This window comes from Rana temporaria, chromosome 1, assembly GCF_905171775.1.
Source record: "Rana temporaria chromosome 1, aRanTem1.1, whole genome shotgun sequence".
Lineage (NCBI taxonomy): Eukaryota > Metazoa > Chordata > Amphibia > Anura > Ranidae > Rana > Rana temporaria.
In genome coordinates this window covers 339848214-339867021 of record NC_053489.1, presented here as the reverse complement: position 1 = coordinate 339867021, position 18808 = coordinate 339848214, and the positions used below count along the sequence as shown (strand labels likewise).

The following is an 18808-nucleotide window of genomic DNA, read 5'->3' as shown; positions in this document are numbered from 1 at the left end:
TTAGAGCCGGGACAGTAAGTAATATGGAAATTGAAGAGAGTGAAGAAGAGAGCCCAGCGGGCCTGCCTGGGTCTTAGACGTTTTGCGGACCGTAAGTACTCCAGATTCCTGTGGTCAGTGAAAATGATGATGGGATGAGCTGCCCCCTCCAGCAGGTATCTCCACTCCTCTAATGCGAACTTTATGGCCAGTAATTCTCTATCCCCGACGTCATAATTTTTTTCAGGGGGGCTCAGCTTCCGGGAAGCATAGGCTACCGGGTGAAGGAGTGACTTTAGCCCCTGTCTTTGAGATAGAACAGTGCCTGTAGCAGATTCCCAGGCATCAACTTCTAAGACAAAAGGCAGTGTTGAATCCGTAATTGATAATGGGGAAGGTAGTGCTGCGCTAATAGGTGGTGGATGGACAGGTGTATGGGCAAGTGAGGGAAGAAAAAGGAAGATGGTATAACTGAAATTGGGAGCAGTATAACCAAAATGGCATAAACAAAAAAGCAAAAATGATCAGTGAACAATACTAGTGCAAATCATATAACTCCACAAATTTCTCTTATTGTGATAAATTGTACTATAAATAAAGTGATAGATGGTGCAAAAAATTATGTGTAACACAATGCCCAAATAACTGTGATGGGTAAAGGTATTAAACTGGTGATAAACAGTCCATAAACAAGGCTTGAGCTATGTCAGCAAAAAATATATAAATATTTTAAAAGTCCAAAAAATAGAAGTGCTAGTGTAGGTCCGCAATGTGAAGTGGAATGGGGATGGGTATCCAGTGATCCTTTTAAGATGAATAAGGATGTCCCCTTACCTTACTGCTGTAAGGTAACAGCATATAGATCCAACCACATTAAATGGTTATCCAGATGGGCTCTGATCCAGAAACGACAGGTCCTCCTTGGAAGTCTCGTCCCAGATTGAGGAAGTCACATGATAGTGACGAATGCGCATGAGTCCACTGAGAGGTATCGGAGGTGACGTTGGCGACAGACTGCCCCTCTTTTTACATGCTTAATTGTATTTTAAACTATGTGAGTACCCTTGTCTATTATTTATGAGAATTAAAATTTCCAAACGGTATCACACTATCGATGCTTTATTTCTTTGGGGCGAGATACTGATCAATCTGGGACGAGACTTCCAAGGAGGACCTGTCGTTTCTGGATCAGAGCCCATCTGGATAACCATTTAATGTGGTTGGATCTATATGCTGTTACCTTACAGCAGTAAGGTAAGGGGACATCCTTATTCATCTTAAAAGGATCACTGGATACCCATCCCCCTTCCACTTCACATTGCGGACCTACACTAGCACTTCTATTTCTTTATCGTTACATCACGGGACACAGAGCGGCATTCATTACTATATGGGTTATATGGAGTACCTTCAGGTGTAGACACTGGCAATCTTCAAACAGGAAATGCCCCTCCCTATATAACCCCCTCCCATAGGAGGAGTACCTCAGTTTTTACGCCAGTGTCTTAGGTGTTAGTCATGGTTTAGCTTGCCTCCGCATCCTTGGGATTAGGTGAGCTACCGGTTCTGTCCAAAAAAGCCTGCGCGCTAAAGTGGTCAGTAACCGGACCCCAAACCCTTGGGGTATAGCCCATAATGCTTTCTTTTTAAGAGAGCTGGACCCTGGGCCCAGAACTTAGAAACCTTTGGGGCGCCTAATGTTTTCTGTTTGCCAGGGTGCTGTATGGGCCCAGGACAGTGGATCCTTCATGGAAGAAGAAGGTTCCCAGGGCCTGAAGGTCTAGACATCCCCACGGAGATGGGGGAAGATTGGACCTCTTGCTTGGCAAAGTCCTGCGGCATGGAGCAGGTAAGTAAGGGGAAAAACCTGCGGGGCTTGGCTCTTAGCAAGTTTTTTCTGGGAGGTCACAGGGGACATGCCTAAAGGTTATGCATTGCATCTGGCAAACCAGTCACATATCATGAAGATAGGATGGCTCTATATGTTATAGTTCCCCATAAAAAGTGACCTCCCTGGTAGTGTTGTAAAAGCTGTGAGTGGGGCCTTTTATGTACAAGTGTATGTGTGTGTCAGAGAGCTATGCTTACCTGCAAGCCTCCAGGCGATGCTCTATCCAGTCCTCTCCCTCATGCCTGCAAGGCAGGCAAAACGCTGACCTCCTCGTGTGTTCACAGGCCTGCGGCTGCAGGAACAGAGAGGCCCTTCCTCCCAACCCCCCGTCGCGGGCGCGCGCGCGGTGCGCGTGCACGTGTTATAGACGCATTTGGCGCCGTTTTAGCTGGGGGGGAAGGGCGGGTCAGTGGTTTAAAGGAAGGGGCGGCCCTTCCTTAGATGCCACAGCTCATTCATTTCTCTGGCTTAAGGGAGGAAGGACTGGAGGGAAGCACGGGCGCTGAGGACACACAGTGGCCAGAAAGAATACTACAGTCTTCAGAAGATTGTGGTTTAGCCTAGGAATAGGCTGGTTTTCTTTTCCATCTCATAGTCTTTTCTTTGGCAATACTACTCAGGGGGATAGAATGTTTTTTCTTGCCTAGATTGAAAAAAAAAAAAAAAAAAAAAAAAGAAGAAAAGTTTTTCTTTGAAAAAAAAAAAAAAAAAAAAAAAGGTGTCATCTAGGGTAGAGGAAACATTTTTTATTCCCCAAACAGGTGTTTGGGCATTTAACTATTATAAGTCCCAGGTACCAATAAGTAGCAGGTGTACCTCGGTATTGTACTATGGCATCAAGATCAGAGGGTACAAAAGGTGGGGATTCCCCCGCAGAGTCTGAGGTCTCGGATAGAGCTATGCCGCTGCTTTCCCCACAGGGAGCCGTTGGGCCATCGGGGTCTGGGGCTAGAGCTGACGCGAGTCAACCCAACCCTAAGGTGGTCACGGAAGAGGTGTTACTCGCCTCTTTAAATGAGATGCGGAGAAGCATGGGAGAAATGATAGCCGCAGCCATGCGGGGTAGTAAGCGGAATAGATCTCCGTCACCCGTGCGCGGACCCTCGGAAGAGGAGGTCCTTTCCTCTGGGGAATTGGACGACCTCTTGGACAGAGACCAAGTAGGTTCAGGGATCGAAGATCCGGATACAGAGGAGTCTGGGGCAGTCTCCCTGAGGGAGAGCTGGTGGATTCAGGGCTTGACGGACTTGGTCCATAAGGCATTCAACCTGCCTGTACCAGATCTCCAGGTATCGACGGTTTCAGCTTTGGGCTCACTGAGGGCGCCTCAAAGCAGGGCTGTGTTTCCGATCCATCCTCTCTTAGAGGGAGTCTTGTTCCAAGAGTGGAACAAACCAGACAAGGTTTTCTTTCCACCTAAGAAATTTTCTGTCTTATATCCTATGGAAGAAAAGTTTTCCAAGAAATGGGCTTCTCCTGCAGTAGACGCAGCCATCTCATGTGTTAACAAATCGTTAACATGTCCTGTAGAAAACGTACAGGTTTTCAAAGATCCAGTTGATAGACGCTTGGAAGCCCTACTTAAGAACTCCTTCACTTCTGCAGGGGCAGTAGTACAGCCAGCCGTGGCTGCGATTGGAGTCGCTCAAGCTTTATCGGATCAATTTAAACAAATGCTTGAACTTATTCCTGCCGAGCAGGCAGAAGAATTTTCGGATGTCCCTAAAGCCATATGTTTTACGGTAGACGCAATCAAGGATTCTATCCAACAAGCGTCACGTTTATCATTATCCCTTATCCATATGAGAAGACTCTTATGGTTAAAAAGCTGGGAGGCTGAGCCCCCATGCAAGAAGCTCCTGGCAGGGTTTCCCTTCCATGGAGGACGGCTCTTCGGAGAGGACTTAGATAAATACATTCAGACCATTTCAAACGGCAAGAGTACTCTCTTGCCAACTAAGAAGAGGGTTCAGGGGCCTGCGTTTAAACGACAGTCCTCCCCTGGGCAGGGGCCCTCTAATGCCAAGCAGTATCGACGGCCTCCTGCAAGAACAAACTTCGGCTTCAACAGCAGATCAAGAGGACAGGCTGTTAGGGGCAAGAGGCAGTGGTTTCGCAAGCCGGCAAAACCAGCCCCCAAGTCTACCTCATGAAGGGGCGCCCCCACCCACGAAGGTGGGGGGAAGGCTGCGACTCTTTTCGGAGATTTGGGAAGCCAGCATTCCCGACGAGTGGGTACGGTCTTCCGTGGCCACAGGCTACAAGCTAGAATTCCTAAGGTTTCCTCCTCCTCATTTCCAGGAGTCGAGGATTCCAAACGATCTGGAGAAAGGAGCCGCATTAAAGTCGGCTCTAGATCATCTACTTTCCCAGGAAGTGATAGTGGAGGTACCAGTCCTGGAACAGGGGCTGGGTTTCTACTCCAACCTATTCATCATCCCAAAGCCCAATGGAGATGTCAGGCCAATTTTGGACCTAAAGATGGTAAATGCATACTTAAAAATCCGCTCATTTCGGATGGAATCCGTGCGGTCAGCAGCTGCCACACTCCAAAAGGACGACTTCATGGCGTCCATAGACATAAAGGATGCCTACCTTCATGTTCCAATTTATCAGCCACATCAAAGATATCTACGCTTTATGGTGGCTTCGCGTCATTTCCAATTCGTGACACTTCCCTTTGGGTTGGCTACGGCCCCCCGGGTGTTCACGAAGGTTCTAGCTCCAATCCTAGCCAAGCTAAGGATCCAAGGGGTCACGATCCTAGCATACCTGGACGACCTCCTAGTCATAGACCACTCGTCTCCCGGCTTGGAACGAGCAGTGGCCCTCACGGTCCAATACCTCGAGAGGTTCGGCTGGGTCCTAAATCGAGAGAAGTCAGCATTCCAGCCCACAAGGCAGTTGGAATATCTCGGCATGAGATTAGACACAGAACAACAAGGGGTGTTCCTACCTCTGAGGAAGGTCAAAGCCATCAAGGAATTAATCCTACTGGTTCTAAGCAAGAAAGAACCGACTATTCGCCTATGTATGAGATTACTAGGCAAGATGGTGGCTACTTTCGAGGCGGTGCCATACGCCCAGAGCCACACTCGCATCCTGCAGGCAGCCATCCTGTCAGCATGGAGCAGAAGGCCACAGGCCTTGGATATCCCGTTGCCTCTCTCATCAAGAGTCCGACAAAGTCTGTGTTGGTGGTTAGACCCTCAGAATCTACTGAAGGGGAGGTCTTTCAGCCCAGTGGCTTGGAAGATAGTGACCACAGACGCCAGCCTGACGGGCTGGGGAGCGATTGTGGATGGTTCCACTCGCCAAGGTATTTGGACAAAGCCAGAGAAGCTTTTACCCATCAACATCTTGGAGCTCAGAGCTGTTCGACTAGCCCTCAGGGCTTGGACGTCGAAATTGCAGGGGCTCCCGGTGAGAATTCAATCAGACAATGCCACGGCAGTGGCATACATAAATCACCAAGGGGGGACCAGGAGTCAGGCCACTCAGAGAGAAGTGAGCTTGATTCTCCTATGGGCAGAGGCTCATGTGCCCTGCATATCGGCAATATTCATTCCCGGAGTGGACAACTTTCAGGCGGACTTCTTAAGCCGCCAGACTCTATGGCCGGGGGAATGGTCTCTGCATCCACAAGTCTTTCAAGCACTCTGCCAAAGATGGGGAGTGCCGGACGTGGATATCATGGCATCGAGACTCAACAAGAAACTAGACAGGTTCATGTCCCGCTCAAGGGATCCGATGGCCTGCGGAACCGATGCGTTGGTTTGCCCTTGGCATCAGTTCAAACTTCTTTATGCGTTTCCCCCGCTCCAGTTACTACCCCGCCTGCTGCGCAGGATCCGGGTGGAGCACATACCAGTCATCCTGGTAGCTCCAGCATGGCCCAGAAGGGCATGGTACTCACTAATCTTAAGGATGGTAGTGGGAGACCCTTGGACTCTTCCTCTACGGCCAGACCTGCTATCGCAAGGTCCGATCCTCCACCCTGCCTTACGGCATCTAAATTTGACGGCCTGGAAGCTGAATCCCTGATTCTCAGGGGTAGAGGTCTGTCTCAGAAAGTAATCTCTACCCTAATCAGAGCCAGGAAACCGGTCTCTAGGGTGATTTATTACAGGGTCTGGAAGGCCTATGTAGGCTGGTGTGAGTCCAAGCGATGGCTTTCTCGCAAATTTACCATCGATAGAGTATTAAGTTTTCTCCAGCTAGGAGTGGATAAAGGATTGGCATTAAGCACAATCAAAGGACAGATTTCTGCTCTGTCAGTGTGGTTTCAGCGGCCGCTGGCCACCCACTCGCTGGTTAAAACCTTCCTTCAAGGGGTCTTACGTATTAGACCTCCAGTTAAATCCCCGCTTTGTCCGTGGGATTTAAATCTTGTTCTGTCAAGTTTACAGAAACAACCGTTTGAGCCGTTGGCTGATATTCCTTTGGTTCTACTGACAAGGAAGTTAGTATTTTTGGTTGCCATAGTTTCCGCAAGAAGAGTTTCGGAGCTGGCAGCCTTATCCTGTAAGGAACCATATCTTGTTTTTCATAAGGACAGGGTCGTTCTCCGCCCTCATCCTTCCTTCCTTCCGAAGGTCATATCCAGTTTTCATTTGAACCAGGATTTGGTATTACCATCCTTCTTCCCTAAACCTACTTCCAGAAAGGAAGGGTTGCTGCATACCTTGGATATTGTCAGGGCCATGAAGGCCTATCTTAAAGCTACAAAGAAGATCCGGAAGACAGATGTGCTGTTCATTCTACCGGATGGGCCCAAGAAGGGGCAGGCAGCTGCAAAGTCCACCATTTCTAGGTGGATTAAGCAATTAATCACTCAGGCCTACGGCTTGAAAGGGTTGCCTCCTCCAGTATCATTAAAGGCTCATTCTACTAGAGCCATGGGCGCCTCCTGGGCAGCACACCACCAGATCTCTATGGCTCAAGTTTGCAAGGCGGCAACCTGGTCTTCTGTCCACACGTTTACAAAATTCTACAAGTTGGACGTAAGAAGGAATACTGATACTGCCTTCGGGCAGGCAGTGCTGCAGGCTGCAGTTTGAGACCCTCGGATTCCGGGGGCTCCTCTTTTTTTGAGTTAAATTTAAAATTTAAGATTATTTTTCTCAAATAAGTTGGATTTATTATGATTTGAGTATATCTCTAAATTAAATCCTTTTGTCTTGGAGATGTTCTCCCTCCCCTCATTGTAAGCATTGCTTTGGGACATCCCATATAGTAATGAATGCCGCTCTGTGTCCCGTGATGTAACGATAAAGAAAAAGAGATTTTTAATACAGCTTACCTGTAAAATCTTTTTCTTGGAGTACATCACGGGACACAGAGCTCCCACCCCTCTTTTGAGGACCATTTTGGGAGGCATACTGCTTGCTACAAAACTGAGGTACTCCTCCTATGGGAGGGGGTTATATAGGGAGGGGCATTTCCTGTTTGAAGATTGCCAGTGTCTACACCTGAAGGTACTCCATATAACCCATATAGTAATGAATGCCGCTCTGTGTCCCGTGATGTACTCCAAGAAAAAGATTTTACAGGTAAGCTGTATTAAAAATCTCTTTTTTTTGGACTTTTAAAATATTTATATATTTTTTGCTGACATAGCTCAAGCCTTGTTTATGATGAATCCTAGAAACTGTACCGATGTCTTTTCAAATTCACACTTCTCTGCCTTGAGATAAAGCTTGTGCTGTCTTAAGATAGTGAGAACCTTCCTAACGTGGTGCCGATGTAGCTCCATTGTGGCTGAAAAGATGAGGATGTCATCCAAGTATACTACCAGGAAGTCATCCAGATGTTGCCGGAAAATGTCATTGACTAGGTGCTGGAATGTGGCGGGAGCGTTACAAAGCCCAAAGGGCATGACCAAATACTCGAAGTGCCCGAATCTGGACCTAAAAGCTGTCTTCCACTCGTCGCCTGCTCTTATTCGGACGAGGTTGTAGGCGCCCCGGAGGTCTAGTTTAGAGAAGACCTGAGCCGATCGGAATCGTTGTAACAGTTCGGGAATAAGAGGCAGCGGGTATCTGTTCTTGATGGTAATTTTGTTTAACTCCCTATAATCAATGCAGGGTCTAAGGGATCCGTCCTTCTTCTCGACAAAGAAGATCCCCGCCCCAGCTGGTGAGGAAGAAGGGCGGATGAACTTTTTTTTTAAGTTCTCGTCAATATAGACCTTGAGGGCCTTCAACTCAGTCTCTGACAAGGGGAATATGCGCCCAAAAGGAATTTCAGACCCTGGCAGGAGGTCGATGGGGCAGTCATATGACCGGTGTGGAGGGAGACTATCGGCTTGTTGTTTGTCGAAGACGTCCTTAAATTCCAGGTAGACCGAGGGGACGTGCTGAAGGTCTTCTGGTGGAGTGGTTAGCGTAGAACAAGTGGCTGTAACTGGTGCAAGGCAGTGCTGAGAGCAGTAGGAGGAGGAGAAACTGACTTCTCTTTTGAGCCAGTCGATGCAGGGCAGATGGACTTGCAATCACGGGAGACCCAGGATAATGGGGAACATGGGGGATGGAATAAGGTCCAACCGGAGAAATTCATGGTGTCCGGAGTCAGAGATGGCACGGATAGGAAGGGTTTCTTGGGTGATCAGTCCTGAACGGGGAAGAGAGCCGTCAGCCAAGTGGACTTGGAGATGGAAATCCTTGGTACGGCAGGGGATGCGCAGCTTTTGGGCCAAGGAAGAGTCCAGGAAGCAGCTGCAGGCCCCTGAATCAATAATTGCCGGCAGGCGGGTTGCCCCTTCCGGGAGCTGTAGGGAAAGAAAGAGGACAACGTAAGTCTGTGGCAAACTGGTAACATGGTAGTTGAGAGCAGGTGGAGGCTTCGACTTACAGGGTCTCACTGGACAGGTGCGCAGGAAATGGCCGGCTGCTCCGCAATACAGGCAAAGATTGGCTTGACGTCTCCGGAGCTTTTCCTCCGGGGTAAGAGGGGCCCGAACTAGGCCGAGCTGCATAGGCTCCGGTTCAGGTAGTGCGGTGGTCGGTGGAGATGAGAGAGGAGGAGGTGCTGAAGCATATCTCGGCGGGGTCCAGCTGGGACGGTTGGCCTGGAACCGCTCAGAACGTTGTTCTCGCAGGCGCCTGTCGAGCTGGGTGGCAGCTTGGATCAACCCTTCCAGCGAGGCAGGGATTTCTGACCTCGCAAGCTCATCCTTAAGGGCTTCAGAGAGGCCTTGACGATACTGATATTTGAGGGCCACCTCGTTCCAGCCTGTGTCAGCTGACCATTTTCTGAATTCAGCGGTGTAATCTTCCACCGGTCTTCTCCCTTGGTTTAAGTTGTGCAGGGTGACTTCTGATGTGGCTGAACGCAGAGGGTCGTCATACAATTTGGCCATGTGGGTGAAGAAGGTATCGATGGTGTCCAGTATCGGACTTCGTTGTTCCATCAAGGTGTGCGCCCATGCTTGGGGCTCATCAGAGAGGAGAGAAATAACGAACCCGACTGTCAGGGCACTAATCCTTACCTGTCTCCCCGAACGGTGCAATCGCGGCTGTTTGCGCCGCGCGCGCGTACGTGGTGTTGGCGCGCGTGCGTGGTGTTGGCCCGTGCATAGGCACGCGCACGGGCGCGCACAGACCTGTAGTCCGTCCGGCCAATCAGAGCCCTGGAGCGGGCTATTTAAACCTCTCCCTTTCCTGTGGCTAGTTGCTGGTTTGTCACAGCGTTTGTTTGGAGTGTTTCCTGGATCCTGGAAAAACCTTACCCTATCTTGTTCCTGTTTACCTGACCTTGGCTCTACTCTACCGGATTGCTGCTTTCTCCTACCTTGACCTCGGCTTGCTTATTGGACTAATCTGATCTCACCTGCCCTTGACCTTTTGGCTTGAACTTTGGACTACCCTGTTTATCTGTGCTTCCTTGACCGCAGTCTGTTTCCTGGATTTCCCTGTTTTCTACCAATCCTGCTTCCCGGACCTCCTGGAATTTCCTACCGCATTTCCCAGCTATCCCAAGCGGACTACTGCCTGGTTGGTCCTGTTCCACGCACCCGACCTTCACCTTCCCATCGGTACCGGTGCCTCCTGGTGCGTCTGTTCCCCTGTCCCCACTCCAGGGGGCGGACCGCACCGGGTCGCAAAGGGAGCCACCCTCAGCATCTTGGCCTTGGTAAGTGTACTTTCGTTACTACCTGATACCGACCTTTACGGCTTCGGAACTAAAAGTTCTGGGTTGGAGAGCCAAATACAGTGAACAGGCATTTTTGAAGGCCCGATACTTCCGGCGATCACCTGCGAAGCGCTCAGGCATGGGTACTCGAGGTTCAGGGTTGGACACCATCATGGCTGGACTTGCGGGGGCCTGAGAGGCTGAAGGTCCGGGAGGTGAGGCTACAGCAGCAGCGGAAGGTCCAGGTAAGCCAGCCAGTTGTTGGAGGCGGCCATCGATCTGAAGGTAGCCTTCCTGTAGTTTTTGAACTGCTTCTGTCAAAGCGGAGACTTGCTGGCACAGAGTCTCAAAAGGTGAACGCGCCCTGTCGGCCTCAGTCATCTGGCTGGTTTGTACTATCAGGAACCTGTACTCACCGAGGCCGAGATGCTGAGGACGGTTCACCCTTGCGACCCTGCGCAGTTCACTCTCTGGAGTTGAGACAGAGGAGGGAAGGCACAAGGAGGCACCGGTGCCGGAAGCAGGTTGGTAGACTTGATGCGTCTGAAGGTGGCTGAGCAGGCGTGGAAGACTGGAAGCAACTGGAGATCAGGCAGCTACTGGCAGGAGGCCCAGAAGAAACAAGCATAAGATAAAGGCAAGTCCGGGTCACAGGCCGTGGGTCAAGGGCTGGAGAAGGCAGAGAAAGTCTGTAGGTACAAGCCAAGTTTAAAGGGCAGGAGACAGCAGCAATCCAAGGTACGTTAGCCAAAAGGTCAGAGGTTCCGGGTGAGAGGAGAGTCGTCAGGAAGTCCGGGTCAAAACAAGGAGATATGGCAACAGGTAAACTCACTAAAGCTGATGACAAACCAGCAACCTGTTCAGGGAAGGCTGCTGGTTTAAATAGGAGTGTCCGGCCTCTGATTGGCCCCAGGGTTGCTGCATACGTGCACGTGCGCGCTTCCACGCACACGGCGCGCTGCCGTACCACGCATGCGTGCGCGCAAACCACGCACAGGCATGCGCCGAAATGTCATTCTACTGGGCATGTGCAGGAATCTGTCAGAGGTGGAGCTAGTACCCTGACATTAAGGTCCTTGAATGGAAAATGTAGCTTAGTCTTTAACGACTACATCTAAGGCCTCGTACACACGGGCAAACATGTACGATGAAAACGGTCCGCCGGACCGTTTTCAGCGTACATGCCCGCCCGGAGATTTCTGTATGATGTCTGTACACACCATCATACAGAAATCTGCGCGTACACGATACGTGGTGACGAGGCCGTATGCGAGGGATGGCGGCCGCTCGGACATGTACGGTAAGTCTGTACAGACGACCGAACATGTCCGACGGGCAGGATTCCAGCAGGCATGTTTCTAAGCAAGTTTAGAAACATTTGCCCGCTCGAAAACGGTCTGGCAGGCAAATGTACGCTGGAATCCTGTCCGCTCGGCTGTACAGACGACCGAACATGTCTGCTGAAACTGGTCCGCGGACCAGTTTCAGCAGACATGTTCGGTCGTGTGTACGGGGCCTTAGATTTGTAGCTGGATCCAAGCTGCTGGATATATTGTTCCATCTCAAACTATATACTGCGACTGGTTGGCTCCCCTGGACGAATCGTCGTAACTGTACGTCGGCCGTTTTAAGAACTCTAGGGGGGTGCGCGTCCACGGTGCAATGTCAGACCCGATGCGTGTGGCCGGTGGGCACAAAGACAGAGACAGAAAGTTGATCTGTCAATGTAAATAGACAAATCTCTGTTCTGTCAGGGGAGGAGAGACAGATTTGTTCTTCCTACTGATTACTAGCGATCGGTCTCCTCTTCCAGGCAGTCATATCCCCAACAGTTATAAACACTCCCTAGGTAACACATTTAACCCCTTTATCGCCCCCTAGTATACCCTTCCCTGCTAGTGACATTTATACGGTAATCAGTGGCTTTTTAGCTCTGATCACTGTATTAATGTCATTGGTCCCAAAAAAGTGTCAAAAGTGTCCGATCTGTCCGCCGCAATGTCTCAGTCCCGCTAAAAATTGCAGGTCGCCGCCTTTACTAGAATTTTTTTTAATAATAATAAAAATGCCATAAATATATCCCCTATTTTTTAGACGCTATAACTTTTGCGAAACCCAATCAATGTACACTTATTGCGATTTTTTATTTACCAAAAATATGTAGAATACATATTGGCCTAAACTGATGAAAATAAATTGTTTTTTTAAAAAAATTGGATATGTAGCATAGCAAAAAGTAAAAAAAAAAATATTTTTTTTTTTAAATTTACGCTCTTTTTTTTTTGTTTATAGCGCAAACAATAATAACCGCAGACATGATTAAATACCATCAAAAGAAAGCTCTATTTGTGGGAAAAAAAGGACATACATTTTATTTTAGTACATCGTTGCATGACTGCGCAATTGTTGGTTAAAGCGACACAGTGCCGTATCGCAAAAAATGGCCTGGTCATTATGGGGGCAAATCCTAAAGCCTCGTACACACGATCAGATATCTGATGGAATCTTGTCCGATGGATTTTTTTCGTCAGATATCCGATGAAGCTGACTTTTATCAGTCTTGCCTACACACCATCAGTCAAAAATCCGACAGTGCCAAAACGCGGTAACGTGAAACACTACGATGTGCTGAAAAAATTAAGTTCAATGCTTCCGAGCATGCGTCAACTTGATTCTGAGCATGCATGGATTTTTGACCGATGGACTTCCACACAGACGATCGTTTTTTTCTATCGTTTTTTTATCCATAGGAAAAATTTGAAACATGTTCTATTTTTTTTCACTGATGGAACACAAACCGATGGGGCCCACACACGATCGGTTTGTCCGATGAAAACATTCCATCGGTCTGTTTTCATGGGACAAACCGATCGTGTGTACAGGGCTTTACGGTACTTAAGTGGTTAAAGGGAGGAAGGAGAAACCTGTGGGTCCTGGATAGCATCTTCAACAGAAAGAGCAGGGTTGGGCGAGCCCAACAGAGTCTATATGAGACAAAGACTTCCTCATCTTGTATATAACAAATTATTCTAGGTCTTGTTCTCATGCACCAAATAACACAGGAATGCCGTTCTGAAGAGTCACATTTGGTGGTGCTGAGTGGGTGACAGGAAGCAATTCTACCCCTGTAAACCATATTGAGCAGAGAAGGAGGTTTTAGATAGCTAGATTCAGAAAGATTTACGCCGGCGTATCAGTAGATACGCTGACGTAACTCTGAATCTGCGCCGTCGTAAGCAGAGCTTTTTTTCTCAGAAAATAGGTGCAGGAACTCAACCACGAGTCCTCCGTTCAGATTTCACAAACAGTAGAAGGGTCTTAAAGGGGCATTTAATACCAGGATTGCATTACATACAGAGTGCAGAGTTCAGGGGGTTACACACAGAGTGCAGAGCTGTTGCTTGTAAACACAGAAACCGGACTTCTGTGTTTACAAGTAATTGTGGTGAGCAGGCACCAAAGGTTCTGAGCCAGAGGTGGTGGAACTGAGTTCCCCCAAGTTCCCCCTGAAAAAAAGCCCTGGTTGTAAGTATAAGTGTATTCTTAAACAGAGATACACTTAAACCTAGCTAAGATACGACAGCCTGCGCCGTCGTATCTTAGGGTGCAATATTTAGGCTGGCCGCTAGGTGGCGCTTCCGTTGAGTTCCGCGTAGAATATCTAAATGCCTAGATACACCGATTCACGAACGTACGTGCGCCCGTCGCAGTAAATATACGCCGTTTACGTAAGGCATTTTCCGGCGTAAAGTTATTCCATCAAATAGCTGGCCTAGTCAATGTTAAGTATGGCCGTCGTTCCCGCGTCGAAATTTACATTTTTTTACGTCATTTGCGTAAGTCGTCCGTGAATAGGGCTGGACGTAATTTACGTTCACGTCGAAACCAATACGTCCTTGCCTCGTACTTTGTAAATACAGTTCTTGCCTCTCTGACTTAAGGCGGCGTAGCGTAAATACGATACGCTACGCCGCCTTAAAGATGCGGCGCCCTACTTGAATCTGGCTAAGAGTGTTCTAGAATTAAATATGTTCTCAGGCTACAGCAGGTACTCAACATTCAAACTTGTGTCCATACTTTTTGCCCCCTGACTGCAAACATTTTTAATAAGCTAGAAAATGTCTGATTATGAAAACTTCCAACCTTTGAGATTTTCCCTCAAGGCTTGAGAAACAACCTCTACATGGCTCTTTTTTTAGCTCTTCAATTGCCTTTAATGCTATTTTGCAGTGTCTTTACTGGAACTGGCCAATCAGTCTGATGTTCTTCTTGTCTGCTGTGCACTAACACCTGATACACATGGCATTTGCAACAAACAGTTATTCTCCAACATGAAAAGCAATGCTGTGTTCATCAACACCAGCAGGTAATAAATCTGAATATATATTTTTGTACATAGACATTGTAAGGAACTGGAAAGTTATCACACGCTGACTTATTCAGTAATGCATAAATGATGTACAAAATGTAGGTACTCATAGCAAGCAGCGAGGTGTGGTTAACTATTTTAGATCAGCGATGAATTTTGATTGACAAGAGTTCCAGCATTTTGAACAAACACTAAAACATAACTGAAGTCATGCTCTGTAAACTGAACATGCTAGCCCAGAAAAATGACATTTAATGAGTTGTAATCAAAACAGTGCAGCCTCATTTGACAATTGTGTTATGCAAAAATTGACATTTTTACAGTAACCATTAAACTTGTATCGTCAGGCTGCCATTTTCCACTGCAAGTTTGGATTTGGATTTGTGGCTATTAGGTAACAGATCTTTTACTTAAAGAGAACTTTACCCAATTTTAAATTTTAAAATAAATACAAAAATAAACATCTAGTTGAAGAAAAGATACCATAAAAGGTCAGCTTTGATTTGTATTAGTTAGAAAATAATTTTCTTTGCCCATTTCTGATTTAGTTCCACTTTAATACTAAAGCCCCGTACACACGATCAGAATATCATACAAAAAATACTGCTTTCGACGCGATCGTACGATAATCTGGTTGTTATTATAACACCATCTGATTTTTTCCAAAGGGACAAACACGATTTTTTTTTCTTTTTTGACGATACCAGGTCATACGATTTTCGTTTAACCAGTACAGTTTTTTGTCCAAAAATACATTACAAATACATTACATTACTTCCGAATTTTTATTTTGTCATACGAGAACGTTCATACTTTAGTCACCTATTTGTTTTCGACATGGAGACCAGCATGCAAAAAAAAAAAAAAACAGACTTCCGATAATCTCATTGTATGCTTAAGACTTGATTGTCCTGAATTGATGGCTACGCTCTATCAACTGTCTCAACTGAAGTGTGTCTTTGGGTTTTAATGTGTATCTTTACCACACAGGGGAGCTGTGGTAAACCAGGAAGACCTTTACCAGGCTCTGGTAGCTAAACAGATTGCAGCTGCTGGTCTTGATGTTACAGTGCCAGAACCCCTTCCTACAGATCATCCACTTTTCAAGTTGAAAAATTGTGGTAAGTGTTGCTGTACCTAAGGATTTGTGAGCTTTTTCAAATCTCAGTAGTATCAGCGTTTTTCATTTGAACTTATTGTGCACAATAAAAGAAACATTCCCAGTAAACTATAATAAAATTCTTACCTCAGCACTTGCAGTGTACAACTTTCAATGTTGCTGGCTCCTGCTCTCTCAGTGCTGCTTCTGTGAACTTCCAATCTTCACCGGAAAGAGTTAACAGTGGACAGTGCAGTCTCAAGTCAGTCTGTTAGCTTGGAGAAGAGGGTTGGGGGTAGGAGCAGGAGAGTGCCTTGCCATCCAAGGCTACAATCCTGTGTGTTTCTCTAATCCCTGCTTGCACGAGTGGCTCCATGGGACTCAGAGAAAAGAGACACTCTGAAACAGGAAACTGGGGCAGTGGTCACCAGTTTCAATTTTTTTCATGCACTTTTAGCAGCTTTATACTCAATAAGTGATTAAATCAGCTGCTGAAAGTGCTTGAAAAAAAATGAGTGCTTAAAGTGGTTGTAAACCTTCGTGTTTTTTCACCTTAATGCATCCAATGCTCTTCATTGGTTGGATTGATAGCAGCGCAGCCATTGGCTCCCGCTTCTGTCAATCAAATCAATGATGCGGCACGCCGGGGGAAGGGGGCGAGTCATACACTTGGCGGCTATGGCCGCCAATTGTATCACACGGGAGTGCGCCCGCATGGTAACCCCCTCGGGGGAGAGCTTCCCAGAGGGGGTTAGCTCTTGCGGGGAGGAGCTGCAAGAGCCACTGTGGGACCCCAGAAGAGGATGATCTGGGCCACTCTGTGCAAAACGAACTGCACAGTTTAGGTAAGTATAACATGTTTGTTTTAAAAAACTGAACTGATACAACCCCTTTAATATCACTTTAAGGTCAGTGGTGCATCTTAATTATTTATGAGAATTTAACCATTTTATTGCATGGGTCATTTAAAATCTATGAAGTTCTCTATAGTGTGCTTTGGCCTCCCTTCCAATTCACCCTACCTGCCTTCTTTCCTGATACCCCTTTGGTGGAGATATTTAAACTTGTAGCAATCTTAAGTTGATAAATACTGTTCACAAATGTGAAACACTCAACGCCAAATACCCTTGTTGTATGGCTAGCTTTAGTCACCCCGATTCAAATTTTCTGACTTTATGTTGTATTTGAGAAAAAGTCTTTCCATTCTTTTAAAATATGTTACCAGCAGTCCTTAACATGAGAAACCTTGTCTGGCAGCCAATAAGAGGGCATACGCCACAGGGAAATTTTTAGTTTTCCTTGGACTGATGTGTACTTATTAGCCAATTTGGAGGAGACTGGAATCAAAGCACTAAAGAGGAAGTCATATTTTTTGATACAATTTAATAAATATGCTATTTAAAATATACGCAAGTATAAAATATATATTACAAATTTATTTTATTATATAATATATTTCAGAATCAGTGTGGTTTACTTAGTACATTATATATATTTTTTCTTTCTTGCAGTCATTCTCCCCCACATTGCCAGTGCCACGGTGGAAACCCGGAATGCCATGGCTGCACTTGCAGCAAATAATCTTTTAGCAGGATTGAAAGGTGATCCAATGCCCAAAGAAGTGCCATTGAGCTAGTAGAAACCAGAACGTTACATCCACTATATTTACCGGTTAATAATTAACAGCAGAAATGAGGCTGACTGGTGATGTATAGCCTAAAACTGCCACAAATTGAATACTGCTCAAACGTTTTCTATAGACTAAAATGAAAATAAATGTAGGAAGTCATTCTTAGATCCTTCCCTCTATGCGGGTTGCAGTATATTACTACTCAGCATAACTATGCAAAAAGTGTTTTTCTATCCGAATGTAGTTCTTACAAAATGTTGGTTACTAAGGTAGAACACTAGAAATGTATATACATATATTGGAATTAAATATATAAAATCCAAGTTATGTAATAGCTGTTGAGGTTTACCCTCTCTATTTGTGGGAAGAGGGGGGGGGGGGGGAATCCAAAATCTTACTTTTGTCACCAGAGGGAAATTCTTCAATTGTGAACATATGTTTCCTTAACAATTGTATAAGAGGAGATTTCCCTTACTTCTTGTCTTCAGGACAGAAAGCGAGAGGAAATCTCCTAAAAAGAGCCACAGTCAGATAGCACACTGAAAAAAATACAAATAAAAAATAATATATATAATAATAATAAAATAAAAATACACAAAATACAGGGGATTTGGTAAATAGCAGCGGTGCCAAATGTACAACCCCCTGTGGTCGTTATGCAGAAGGGAAGCTGCATGGGACCCAAAAGATTGTGGTAATCAATGTATTAGCAGTGGCCCAGATTCAAGAAGCAATTGCGCCTGCGTAACCATAGTTGCGTAACGACTTCTCCTGATTCAGAGAGCTCGTTACGCCGACTGCAGCCTAAGATATGCGTGGCATAAGGCTCTTATGCCTTCATATCTTAGGCTGCATTCTTACGTTGGCCGCTAGGTGGCGTTCCCGTTGTGGTCAGCGTATAGTATGCAAATTGCATACTAACGCCGATTCACAGCGTTACGCGAGCCCTGCGTACGCAGTTTACGTCGTTTGCGTACGGCGTTTTTTTGCGTAAGGCTGCCCCTCCTATAGCAGGGGCAGCCAATGCTAAAGTATACCCGTCGTTCCCGCGTCGCGAAATTTGAAATTTACGTTGTTTGCGTAAGTGAATCGTGAATGGCGCTGGACGCCATTCACGTTCACTTTGAAGCAAATGACGTCCTTGCGACGTCATTTACAGCAATGCACGTCGGGAAAGTTTCCCGACGGAGCATGCGCACTACGCTCGGCGCGGGAACGCGCCTAATTTAAATGATTCCCGCCCCCTACGGGATCATTTAAATTGCGCGCGCTTACGCCGGGCATTTTGCCGAAGCGCCCACGCAATTTACGGAGCTACTGCTCCGTGAATCGAGGGTAGCGCAGAAAATTTGCGGGGGCACCGGGCAAAAACGGTGCCCTGCGCCTACGTAAAAAAAGCGCAAATGTTACTGAATCTACCCCAGTGACTACTACATTGATTGTCACCTTCCACAGGTATTAAATATGCATATTTATATTGTGCCAAACTGGATCATTATAGACCTGAGCTTCAGTTTTAACCCAACCCTTAACTATTTACAATTATCTCCTAACCCAGTGATTCTCTACCTTTTTTTCAGCCAAGATACCCTTTAAAAAATTATAAACAATTTCGAGGCACCCTTTAAAAATTATGTATAGTCTCGAGGCACTCAATTCTAAAATGTAAAAACTATTCTAATAGTTTTACATAATGCAGCAACATCC

The 18808-nt window shown here is 46.5% G+C and overlaps 1 protein-coding gene across 1 annotated transcript in view; it reads left to right on the top strand.

Moving 5' to 3' along the window:
- LOC120946822 (glyoxylate reductase/hydroxypyruvate reductase-like) overlaps positions 1–17477 on the top strand; it is a 53031-nt gene extending 35554 nt beyond the window's left edge. Inside the window, exons 7-9 of the mRNA XM_040361570.1 lie at positions 14234–14369; positions 15363–15493; positions 16983–17477. Of these exons, the coding sequence (XP_040217504.1) occupies positions 14234–14369; positions 15363–15493; positions 16983–17107 (392 nt within the window). The 3' untranslated portion in view covers positions 17108–17477. The remainder of the gene's footprint in view (positions 1–14233; positions 14370–15362; positions 15494–16982) is intronic.
- Positions 17478–18808: the final 1331 nt, after the last annotated feature.